At 43.1% G+C, this 12,616-nt stretch overlaps 2 protein-coding genes across 2 annotated transcripts; both read right to left on the reverse strand.

The window, feature by feature from the left end:
* Window positions 1–4,240: 4,240 nt before the first annotated feature.
* LOC125516130 (uncharacterized) lies at window positions 4,241–6,589 on the reverse strand. The gene is made up of 2 exons (XM_048681601.2): window positions 5,879–6,589; window positions 4,241–5,693 (listed from the first exon to the last, which is right to left on the reverse strand). The coding sequence occupies exon 2, from the start codon at window positions 5,655–5,657 to the stop codon at window positions 4,416–4,418; it is 1,242 nt and encodes a 413-aa protein (XP_048537558.2). The 5' UTR covers window positions 5,658–5,693; window positions 5,879–6,589; the 3' UTR covers window positions 4,241–4,415.
* Window positions 6,590–6,881: 292 nt separating this feature from the next.
* LOC125516151 (glutathione synthetase, chloroplastic-like) lies at window positions 6,882–12,340 on the reverse strand. The gene is made up of 13 exons (XM_048681631.2): window positions 12,010–12,340; window positions 11,052–11,221; window positions 10,691–10,766; window positions 10,430–10,560; window positions 9,353–9,475; window positions 9,176–9,256; window positions 8,823–8,903; window positions 8,676–8,745; window positions 8,316–8,437; window positions 7,993–8,132; window positions 7,721–7,913; window positions 7,493–7,619; window positions 6,882–7,221 (listed from the first exon to the last, which is right to left on the reverse strand). Exons 1-13 carry the CDS (start codon window positions 12,274–12,276, stop codon window positions 7,219–7,221), a joined length of 1,584 nt encoding a protein of 527 aa, XP_048537588.1. The 5' UTR covers window positions 12,277–12,340; the 3' UTR covers window positions 6,882–7,218.
* Window positions 12,341–12,616: the final 276 nt, after the last annotated feature.

A 12,616-nucleotide genomic window follows, 5' to 3' on the forward strand; every position in this document is an offset into this window, starting at 1 on the left:
AAGTTTTGAAGAAGTTCAAAATGGATCAAGCAAAGAAAGGGTTCTTGCCTATGTTACAAGGTGTGAAGTTGAATAAGACTCAATGTCCGACCACCGCAGAAGATAGAGAGAAAATGAAAGATGTTCCCTATGCTTTAGCCATAGGCTCTATCATGTATGCAATGCTGTGTACCAGACCTGATGTGTGCCTTACTATAAGTCTAGCAGGGAGGTACCAAAGTAATCCAGGAGTGGATCACTGGACAGCGGTCAAGAACATCCTGAAGTACCTGAAAAGGACTAAGGATATGTTTCTCGTATATGGAGGTGACAAAGAGCTCATCGTAAATGGTTACGTAGATGCAAGCTTTGACACTGATCCGGACAATTCTAAATCACAAACCGGATACGTGTTTACATTAAACGGTGGAGCTGTCAGTTGGTGCAGTTCTAAACAAAGCGTCGTGGCGGGATCTACATGTGAAGCGGAGTACATAGCTGCTTCAGAAGCAGCAAATGAAGGAGTCTGGATGAAGGAGTTCATATCCGATCTAGGTGTCATACCTAGTGCATCGGGTCCAATGAAAATCTTTTGTGACAATACTGGTGCAATTGCCTTGGCGAAGGAATCCAGATTTTTCACAAGAGAACCAAGCACATCAAGAGACGCTTCAATTCCATTCGGGATTTAGTCCAAGTGGGAGACATAGAAATTTGCAAGATACATACGGATCTGAATGTTGCAGGCCCGCTGACTAAGCCTCTTCCACGAGCAAAACATGACCAGCACCAAGGCTCCATGGGTGTTAGAATCATTACTGTGTAATCTAGATTATTGACTCTAGTGCAAGTGGGAGACTAAAGGAAATATGCCCTAGAGGCAATAATAAAGTTATTGTTTATTTCCTTATATCATGATAAATGTTTATTATTCATGCTAGAATTGTATTAACCGGAAACATAATACATGTGTGAATACATAGACAAACAGAGTGTCACTAGTATGCCTCTACTTGACTAGCTCGTTAATCAAAGATGGTTATGTTTCCTAACCATAGACATGAGTTGTCATTTGATTAACGGGATCACATCATTAGGAGAATGATGTGATTGACTTGACCCATTCCGTTAGCTTAGCACTTGATCGTTTAGTTTGTTGCTATTGCTTTCTTCATAATTTATACATGTTCCTATTACTATGAGATTATGCAACTCCCATTTACCGGAGGAACACTTTATGTGCTACCAAACGTCACAACGTAACTGGGTGATTATGAAGGTGCTCTACAGGTGTCTCCGAAGGTACTTGTTGGGTTGGCGTATTTCGAGATTAGGATTTGTCACTCTGATTGTCGGAGAGGTATCTCTGGGCCCTCTCGGTAATACACATCACTCAAGCCTTGCAAGCATTGCAACTAATAAGTTAGTTGTGGGATGATGTATTACGGAACGAGTAAAGAGACTTGCCGGTAACGAGATTGAACTAGGTATTGGAATACCGACGATCGAATCTCGGGCAAGTAACATACCGATGACAAAGGGAACAACGTATGTTGTTATGCGGTTTGACCGATAAAGATCTTCGTAGAATATGTAGGAACCAATATGAGCATCCAGGTTCCGCTATTGGTTATTGACTGGAGACGTGTCTCGGTCATGTCTACATAGTTCTCGAACCCGTAGGGTCCGCACGCTTAAAGTTCGGTGACGATCGTATTTAGGATTTTTTGTGTTTTGATGTACCGAAGGTTGTTCGGAGTCCCGGATGTGATCACGGACATTACGAGGAGTCTCGAAATGGTCGATACATAAAGATTGATATATTGGAAGCCTACATTTGGATAACGGAATCGTTCTGGGTGAAATCGGGATTTTACCGGAGTACCGGGGGGGTTACCGGAACCCCCCCGGGGGTTAATGGGCCTACATGGGCCCTAAGGAAGAAGAGGAGGGCCGGCCAGGGCAGGTCACGCGCCCCTCCCCCCTAGTCCGAATAGGACAAGGAAGGGTGGCGGCGCCCCCTTTCGTCTTTCCCCCTTCCCCTTTCCTTCTCCAACAAGGCAAGAGGGGGGAGTCCTACTCCCGGTGGGAGTAGGACTCCTCCAGGCGCACCCCTAGGGGCCGGCGACACCTCCCCCTCCCTCCTTTATATACGGGGGCAGGGGGCACCCCATGACACACAAGTTGATCTTCGTGATCGTTCCTTAGCCGTATGTGGTGCCCCCTTCCACCATATTCCACCTCGGTCATATCGTAGCGGTGCTTAGGCGAAGCCCTGCATCGGTAGAACATCATCACCGTCATCACGCCGTCGTGCTGACGAAACTCTCCCTTAACACTCGTCTGGATCGGAGCTCGAGGGACGTCACCGAGTTGAACCTGTGCAGAACTCGGAGGTGCCGTACGTTCGGTACTTGGATCGGTCGGATGGGGAAGACGTACGACTACTTCCTCTACGTTGTGTCAACGCTTCCGTTGCCGGTCTACGAGGTTACGTAGACAACACTCTCCCCTCTCGTTGCTATGCATCACCATGATCTTGCGTGTGCGTAGGAAATTTTTTGGAATTACTACGTTCCCCAACAATATAAGCCGAGGCCAGGCTAGTTAATAGATGATTATGATATTATTCATCACACCCTTAGGTTTTAGACCAGAACATACGATCTCGAGGTAGATCAACTCTGTACTTGATACTCCATCAATATAAACAAGAGCAGGACATAGGGTTTTACCTCCATCAAGAGGGCCCGAACCCGGGTAAACTTCGTGTCCCCTGTCTCCTGTTACCCATCGATCCATGATACACAGCTTTGGACCCCTACCCGAGATCTTCCGGTTTTCACACCAACACTCATTGCCTTGCATAGTGCTCAAGGCAAACATTTGGTGATGGTTGTCGGTTTTCAAGTCCAACAAGAAGTGCAACTGTTGTGACGGTGGAACATTACTCTTCGGTTGCATTCGGTGTCGTGAGATTCCATTCGGCGGCAGTTTCCGACTCTCCAGGTCATGCATGGTGAAGTGTGATCGACTAGCCAGCGATCACGCCAAATGCATACTTTCTGTCCATTAGCTATACGCCAAACCAAACCCTTCTTCAAAAGTTTAAGACCATGGCACACAGCTATGCGCCGAGAAGTGTTCATTTAAAAGTTGAACATTCTATGCTCCATATTTGTCTAGAAAATCAGCTACATGATTTAGCCAGCAATTACGTTTTGGTGTCACAGGCAGAAGGATGGGCCTCTTGAAATCGAAGGATCTTGCCATGTTTTAATTAAGGCACCATCACCAACTCTCCATATAACACCTCGCTTAAGAAGCTCCAACCGATGCTTAATACCTTTCCACACCACCGATGAATTTCTTGTGAACGCCGTATCCAACAAATTACCATTAGGATAGTATTTTGCCCGCATCAACCTTGCACAAGACTATCTGGAGTATCCAACAATCTCCAAGCTTGTTTGACGAGGAGAGCCTGATTGAACGCTCGCATATCACGGAACCCCATACCACCCTTAGATTTTGGTAGCATCATTCTATCCCAACTCAACCACGCCATTTTTCTTTTCCCTTTCTCAACATCCCACCAGGACTTCCTACCATGCTATTAACACATAAGTTATCGTCAATGTGTGTTCAACAATTTTTCCCCAAATAGAAGTTACCATGATGTTTGACCTAAGTTATCAGGTCTGTAGTGCTTATACTACCATGATACTTACACAAAAGTAACTGAGGTTACGTCTTCAACAACCTTTTTTCCTTTGTTCAAAGTTATCACGATGTTTGTACGCAAGTTATCAGGTCTGTTGTGCGTATATTATACCATGGTATTTATACAGAAGTTATAGCGGGTGAGTCTTCAACATTTTTTTTCCAGGTAAAAATTATCGTGGTTTGTGCCTAAGCTACCAGGTAAGCTATGTGCATATTACCATGTTATTTTATCCAGAAGTTGCCAGTGTATGTTTTTGACAATTTTTCCCAAGTCAAAGTTATCGCGTTGTATGTGTCTAAGTTATCTGATCTGTTGTGCGTATATTGCCATGCTATTTATATTGAAGTCACCAAGTTGTGTATTTAACAACTTTTTTCACTGGGCAAAAAGTTATCATGATGTTTGTACCTAAATTATTCGCTAGACAGTGCATATATAACCATACTAACAGAGTAGATGAGTCATCGAGACTAGAAAAGAAAAAAAGAAAAAAGAAAATGGTAAGAAAAAATCGGTGTAGAAAAAGGAAAAGAAAGAAGGTTTACTTTTCAATTAGCGTTACATACATGTACAAAACATTACCTAGCCTATTTGTAAACACGAGCTCAGTCTAGGCCATGTGGTTACCTACCACAGTTTTTTATTTTTGAGGAAGGTTACCTACCACAGTTATCTTATTTTGTCGACTAAACAAACTACACTACATTAACTAGCAATCATAGACCAAATGTCCAGGACTGAAAATGCAACCAAGGGCTGGTCCATGCACTCTAACGGCAGCACACCGCAACGTTGCAACACGTCTCAACGGGCACACCTCCGACCGCAGCACCTCCAACGGCGGCTTGCGGCAACGCGTCTCAACGGCGACCAATACAACAGCCGGCGTGACAACCTCCTCGCTCACAAACGCCCTGATTTTGTCGACGTACTTTTTAGCAATGTACCTGGCAGTAAATGTTGTAACTTGCCACTTCTTCTCGCAATTGTGCTCACCATTGAATGTCTTCACCATGATTGCATTTGTCCTATTGTCCCAAGATGCATACAGGTACCAAGGGCATCCCTTCTCACACTTTGCACCAAGCCTCCCTTTATCGTTCTTTGGAAATGTAATATTCACCCTTTCCTTGCAAGTGTACTCTCTAATAGCCTTCCTCAAGAGCTCAACTGATGAGAACAACTGCCCAACATGGAACTTGGGGTCATGCATGTCTGATGGTGTGAAAGACTTGAAATTGAATTTTATCTCATCTTCATCTAAATCCGGAGCATCCAATGTATCATCTTCAGAGTTGCACTCTTCAATCACTTTCTTCCCTTTCTTGTCTTGCAAAGGGTGCAACTGCTCCTGTGCCAAATCATCATCCCCATCCTCTAAGTCGTAGTCACTGTCAACAATTTCTGGTATGTAATCACTGTCTGAATCACTATCACTATATTCTTCTGGCTCATCTTCTAACTTCTGTCCTCTAGGTCTCAACCTGACATGCACTTGTTCATTGCTCTGAATTTCATTGCTTTCCTCAACAACACTAGAAGATACCATGCTCTGATCTGCATTAATTAGCTTCTTGTTGGGACTGAAAACAACAGGCAAATGACATATTGGATTAGCCGTAACATCACCCCATGCTGATCCACCTCCTGAAATGTGGCCATCCAAATGATCAAGGTAAATCATATGAAATCTATGCTCTTCATTGACCTGTAGATACATCAGATCTATGTCTGCATCATTGGACAAATGCCTTGCACCATCTTCATTAAGTTGATAGCCAGGGGGCAACCAATACATATCAATTCTGCCTTCCTTCTCATAACCAATGTCCTCGATTAAAGCTTCAAACATTTTATAGTACGCAAACTCTAAGTGACAGTAGTCATAGCAGAATTTTTTTGCCATCCAAGTAGGACCTATTCTGCCCACTTCTAGAGAAAAATCCTCCATGGATGATCTCCACAGTGAAGAAATCACTATGAGCCGCTGCAAAACAGAGCACACAGAAAAAATTCAGACTTTTAGCTGGACAGAACCCAAACCCTAGCATAATGCGACCCTAATTCCGTCAAATCAATGTATCACAATGACATAATTCGTCCCAAATGTCCAAATCCAACTAGTAGTACAACAATTTGACCAAAATTGAAGTTTAATGTGACGGCACGTACTGTACGTCGGCGGGCCCCTTCATCACTGCCTCAAACCACCGTCCGGGGTCGCTGGTTCATCCCACTCCCGTCCACCACCAGCTGCACTACGATCGGAACGCTGCCGGGTCCCCGATCATCCGCCGCCACCGCTGGGGTTTCTGCTGAGGTCGGGCTGGGGTTTCTGTTCGTGGAGAATGAAAGGGATGAAGGGCACATACTAAGACTATCCACAGTGGGAGTAACATAAGTGATAACATCACACTTATCTAGGCAAAGATAGGAGATGTGGCATGTAATTAATAAAGAAAGAGAGTCATGTGGTAACATAGCTAGTTACTGTAACATCACACATATTAAAAAAAGATGAGTCTACAACACAATAAATAAAGTCATGCATGACACAACATATATGTTACTACCCACTATAACATATGCATGTTACTACTTTAAATTACTCCCCGTTGTTACTAATCTAATACCAAGTCTTTTCGATGGGGCCGAATACAAAGTTACCAGTCGTTTGACTCAGTCCGTGCTCACGTGGCAGTGGATGCATACTGGGTACGTAAGTGAGGCGTATAGCCAGGACCGATGCCACAATCTCCAGGACCGTATAGACACTGTATTTACATGTACGAGGACTGTATTGAAGCACTTTATGATTATGAGGACTATGTTAGACATCGCCTGCAAGTACCAGGACTAAACATGCAATTGTCTCGTTATCTACCATGAGGTGCGGGAGAAGCGGATCGAGAGATGGGCACCAGAAAAGAAAAACCCAGAGATGGACAGCCCGAGTAAAAAAGGGCATGGCCCACGACCTCACATCATCACGTCACGTCATCCGTGGACTAAACCGCCAACACGCGCACCATGCGATCTCAAAATGAACGGCATCCCCTACGTTCGGGTCTGTTGCGAGTTTCCGATCGTTCGGAAGATACATTTATTGTTCAGCAGTGGCGGAGCTATGTGTGCTTCTGGGGTGCTGTGGCCCCCCCAGCCTAAGCAAAAAGTGTGAAGGAATTTTTTTAGAGGGTTTAGATGAGTATAAATTTAGTATTTGGCCCCCTCAGGTATGCCAGTTTTACCATTTGCCCCCCCTAGACTTTCTTCCTAGCTCCGCCAGTGTTGTTCAGTGAAACAATTATGATGATTTGTCCCCAGACCTAGTTCCCACTTGGTACTACTAAATACATGAACATGACTAATCTATCCTATGCCTGCAGACGGAAGGGACTGGAATGCGGATATGAGAGTTCCAACATTCATCCAACTGTCTGTAACTTCAGTTCCTCATCCGATGTGTGCTGTCACCGGTGACTTGTAAGTTGTTACCCTGCCACCTTCCTATCTCACTGAAAGAAAGGCAACATGGAGGACAGATGAGATTCAAGTTTCGAAAACAAAATAAAACCAAATGCGAAGTAAAACAGTAATCATGCTAGAATGTTCCGGTAAAACAGTAAACAAGTTCAAGTGACTGATGAGGGAACATCATTTTTTTAAAGACGGATTGGATTTGACAAGAGACTACACAAACTACCTTTACTGGAAGGAAACCGGTAGGTTTCGGACACTTGAAAAATTGAGATCAATAGTAAATAGCTTCTACACCACAATAATCACCTCATCTGTGAGGAGAATGCTGTCCAGAACAGCAAATCCTGCAGCAACTCCGCCTTCGTTTGATGAAGAAACTTTGGTGCGCATCAAGTAACCACATTGGTTATTAATGACTACCTTATCTTTGTTCCTGCAGTTAGCCAATGAAAATTGTATGATTTACTCAGAAAAATAAAATGGAAGGTACATATGCAAAGCAAAAGAATTTAGAGCCACCAAAGGATTAACTACCGCAGGTAGGATCCGAATATTCCAAGCTCAGAGATTGAAAGTTCCTCAAAGCAGACACCGCCCTGGACAAGCTGAGTAAGAGAAGCTCTTGGAAAAATCCGCTGCATCAAAATGTAGGCCGCAAGCGCCTCTCCCTGTTCGTTCTTTAGTCTGATCAGTGTTTCTCGCAAATCATGACCATACAAGTTGTTCCCTGGAGAGAGATATCAGGATCAAAACAATTTGTGGGGAACTTTTGTGGAAAGGGTTCTATTAAGTGCCAAAGAAATTACCTCCACCTTCTCGTTGAGGTTTCAGGACAAACAAGTCAGGTTTTTCTATTGCTGATTTCACTATTTCTTCATTGTCCAAGCTCCATAACCCTGCGAAGCATTTACGTAGCTTGGCAATGTCTTCCTCGTTGTCAAGGAACCTATGTATAAATAAGATCAAATAGTGATTAGGAATATGCTTCTGAAAGTTAGAACTGTAGGGGAGTTTAATATGACATACTACCACCGAGTCTTATGACTATATCTGTAATGCAATATGCACATCATAGGAATAATAAAAATACATATAAACGCCCATCTGTAGCGGACAAAACTTTCATCACCTTTCAAGAACACTAGGTTTTGCTAGCTCTTGCTGGATCTTTTTGGTTCCGACTAAATGGTAGGATATTGAAGGGCACTTAATAGCAGATGATTGTTCAATCAAAAGCCTTGCACTCCATTCCTGAAATCAATATAAGAAGAACGTGCCAAGGTGAAAACTTGCACCAACATATAAGAAGAACATCAGCTTTACAAAACCTACAATGAAATACACAAACAAAAGAAGTTTCCTTAAACAAACATATGATTATGAATGAAATGTTCCTCATTGAAACTTTATCTTCAATCAATTTATGAGATAGGAATTAGCTTCAACTGTGAAAGGGTGTTTGCTAAACAAATGTAGTACTAGCACATACCACTTCTGAAGGGTAATCAGTCGGTGCATACCCAGCTCTGAAATACACAACAGCAACAGGTCGTCCATCTCTGCATTTTTGGCAAATTTAAATTTAAGTGATAATAGCAAAAGGTAGGTCTCTCTTCATGTCATACAAGATACATACACCACAAGTGTTCCATCCGGAAGCACTAGTCCTTCGGCCTCCACCTGTGCCAAAGTTTTCCTAATGGTCATCACACCATGCGTTATAGACAGTTAAGAAAAGTCTCATCTTGATGCAGTTTATTGTGGTATCAATCAGATGACTTGTTGATAATTAAAGTGAACAAGCAATTCAACAGCACAATAGGAAGTTTGTATTGTTTACGTGAACTATAATTCATGAGAAACTAAACAAGCGTCAATAGATTAGAAAACTGTATGAGCAAAAACGTTAACTTGAAAGGATATTTTGATGTTTTGTCGTTTCAGAGGTTTGCAACAAAAAGGAAGAGATAGTACATAACAAAAGGATATGATTCTTTCAAATGATTGATGAGCCAGTACTGGTCGTACATATTTCTTTCTTCAGCTTGAACAATCATCATAACTACAGCGCTGGGCAACCAAGAGGGGAAAAACATGTCAGGTCATGTTTGCCTTTCCAAATGTTCTCAATAAAATAAACACAAACTATGTAGGTAAACTGTAGACCTTCCATTATTATACTCAACCCATGCTTTGCCCAATGCTTCAGCAAATTGAATGGCTGCCCAGTTCCGAGGAATCCTTTCAGAATCAAGACCTAAGACTTCACCATATTGATTAAGTAAGGTCCTGTACTTTACAAGATAATAGCACTTATCAGGTATTTAGGTTTACTCTTGGAGATCAAAATGAGGAAACCTTTCGGCCATTTCAAGATAAGATGAATACTGGTACTGATTGAGAATGTCATCGTGCCTGATTTCCCACTCACTGATATAAACATATAGTTAACTCATGCATCAGACATGTTTAAAGAGACCCAGTTTATACCACATACCACATAGATAAAATTGGGGCTTCCAAAATGTTGAATAGGATACTTCTCACGTTCTTGTAGGTACGGGGAAAATATCTGGTGCACCGGAGCTTGTGCTGCTACCGGTGCACCCAACTCACATTGTGCTTTTAAAATATTCAAAAAATTCTGAAAAAATTTAGCACACTCACACAACATCAATGTAGGTTGTCACAAAATTTTAAGTTAAAATTTGAAACATAACTCGAAAAACAAAAATGACAAAATCAACATTAAATAGTACATAACATAACTTGGCCTTTAGATTTGGCCCATTATCACACTGATGTCTAATTTGTCATTTTTGTATCTGAAAAAATATCTAAAATTTTTATACGAAATTTTGTGACATCATACATTGATATTGCATTAACATGCTAGAATTTTTTCAGATTTAAAAAAATATTCTATTGCATCCAGTGCACCGGTAGCACCACAAGTACGGGTGCACCAGATACATTCCCGTTAGGTACATAGCTATGTTAAGCAAGCCAATTGACTTGAGTTTTACTATTTACAGCATTCACCTTGTGCTCCAATATTCTAAAGGGATAACATAATGGTCAACAAGAATGCTATCTACAGTTGGATTCAGAAACATGTGAGCATGCAATATGTTCAATGAGACATCTCATCTTATGTTTCTAAGGGACTACCAAACAGGGACAAAACACAAAATGATTCCGTCAAAGGAGTGCAAGTCTGCAGGATATCACGAAAAAGTTCACCTGTGAAGTTCGCTCACAAGAGAGCCTAGACCAGGAAATGATGTTGAGATGGTGTTGAGCTCAATTTGAAGAAGAGAATTTGTTTCAGAATCAAGCATGTAGTCAGATCGATGCAACCCTAAGCGGATATCCTGATGGTTCATTAAGCACTTGTCAGTACCTTACTAACAGGACTGACAAACATATTGTTAAGAAGCACCACTTAAAAGATGCTTTCTCTGAATTCTGAATAAGAAATTACCAACACACGCAGTTAATTACCTCCTTCTTGTTTACTGCCATCATCTTTGCATGAATTTCTAACAACCTGGCAGTGAAATCGTCAACCTGCTTTGTTCTGAAAAAAAAACGCTATTGATTTGGAAGTTCCTTGCCATCTGAAAACAAAATAAATACCTAACTGGCATTTATTTATTTAAAGTAATAATAAAAATGGACTGGTCATGTCAATGATCAGGCTAACAGACAACAAACTGTTCCAAAAGCTTAAGGTCTCAAGGCAGCAGCCTTCTTATGATATGGACCAGTCAAAACTCTAATCCACTTCATGAAAGTTTAAAACGAAGTTCTAGATCCACACACCAACATACAAAAAAAAAGTCAAATGGAATTTGGAGCTTGCCTAGACAAAGAACCTTGCAAGAACTTCCCATCCAAGCTCACACGATCCACAAGCTCATTGAAAATAGGAGCCAGTTCACATGCTTGCTTCCAAAAAGATGCTGGAAAACGTGTTGGAAGTAGCGAAAATGGAGCATGAACCAAACCAACACCTGGGACTGTTCCAGATCTCTGCAAGGGGTTGATACTATGTTAGCTGCTAATTCCACAAAGATGCTGGTTTACAACTAGAGTTATTTCTCAATTCAAATAGCACTTGAGCAAAGCTAGGCGATGCATGAACGAAGATACCGGCACGTCTTGTGGCATTTGAGCGTGAACAGAATAAGAGCATGTCTCAGTGTTGGGCTTGTCACATAAAAAGGGCTTGCCACAAAAAGGGAGAGGACACAACCAAACGTGATGTTCTGTTCATGACGATCAATTGACTCCAACACGAATTTTCGCGCTTTATATCCCAATATTTCACACAGAGGGTCTTCGGCAGCAACACCTAGTGTCCAATTAATTCAACTTCTGTGATTTAATTTATACTCCACTTTCTCATACAAAGGATCTTCAGACAGAAACACCTAACATCATGGTGATCCTTGGTTGTTTTTCGCTTTCCACATTTCCCTGCCTAATTCTTGGCTCTGCCCCTGATTTTTGTACGCACTTGTTCCATATCGAGGGCAAGTCCTACTGGCCAAACAATGCAAACTTGTTGAAAATGGAGCAGGGGCAGCCCCAAACAAAGGACAGACATTCTAGGAGACTTGCGTATTTGTTCATTCTACGGAGATGTGCAGGTTGAATGAAAAGACTCTAAAAAGTACTAGTTCTTCTATCACGGAATTTATGGTCAAGTATGCGGAGATACGCGTTGCATTCTCAAACCCTGGACTCCTGAAATGAGTCAAAAGAGGCAGCAAACTTTGGGGCGGGGAAGGAACTAGCGGGTGAGAAGCCGGACGTACCGGGTTGCCGCGGTCGCCGACGACGAGTCCGTGCATGGCGCACCACATGGCCGCCGCCTCCACCATCTCCGCCTGCACCGCCGAAGCCTTCCTACCCGCCGCCGGCGCCACGCTCGAGGGCGCCTCGGCTCCCATTGCCCTCAGGGAACCGACGCGTCTGCGGTAAGGGGACGCGCACGAGTCGGCTGCGGCGAGGTGCGCCCGGGGCGGCGGGGCGGGGAGGCGGCGGGCGCAGTGGTGATGGGAGGAGGAGACGCAAGAGGACATGGCGGACCAAAGTTCGGGAGTTGCGGTGGAAGTTTCTGCAATTTGTTCGGATTTGTGTCGTGCTTGGCGTCGTGGTCAGACTTTGGAGCCTCGCGAGCCGTGAGCCGTCACGGTGCTTCCTACTCTCTGCGTCGCACGATCTTTTTTTTTGCGGGGTAAGCGGCGCACGATCTTTATTCCGAAGCTACGCCAACTCCACCGCACGACCTCAAACGGACGTCTGGTTTGACCGGATATTGTTTCTTTGAGGCGGCAATGGATTTACCCATGTTCGTCTCTATCCGTTGGGTCGTGGATGCACACAACGCGCGACCGCACCCGAAATCATGTCTATGTTGGA

This window comes from Triticum urartu, chromosome 6A, assembly GCF_056163025.1.
Source record: "Triticum urartu cultivar PI428250 chromosome 6A, HENAU_Tu73, whole genome shotgun sequence".
Taxonomy (NCBI): domain Eukaryota; kingdom Viridiplantae; phylum Streptophyta; class Magnoliopsida; order Poales; family Poaceae; genus Triticum; species Triticum urartu.

Coding starts and splice junctions, on each gene's coding strand:
- LOC125516151 (XM_048681631.2), bottom strand. CDS start 12,276: ATGTCCTCTTGCGTCTCCTCCTCCCATCACCACTGCGCCCGCCGCCTC. Junction 8,746..8,822: donor CCGGATGGAACACTTGTGGT/GTATGTATCTTG, acceptor CCAAAAATGCAG/AGATGGACGACCTGTTGCTG. Junction 8,438..8,675: donor CTGATTACCCTTCAGAAGTG/GTATGTGCTAGT, acceptor TATTGATTTCAG/GAATGGAGTGCAAGGCTTTT.
- LOC125516130 (XM_048681601.2), bottom strand. CDS start 5,657: ATGGAGGATTTTTCTCTAGAAGTGGGCAGAATAGGTCCTACTTGGATG.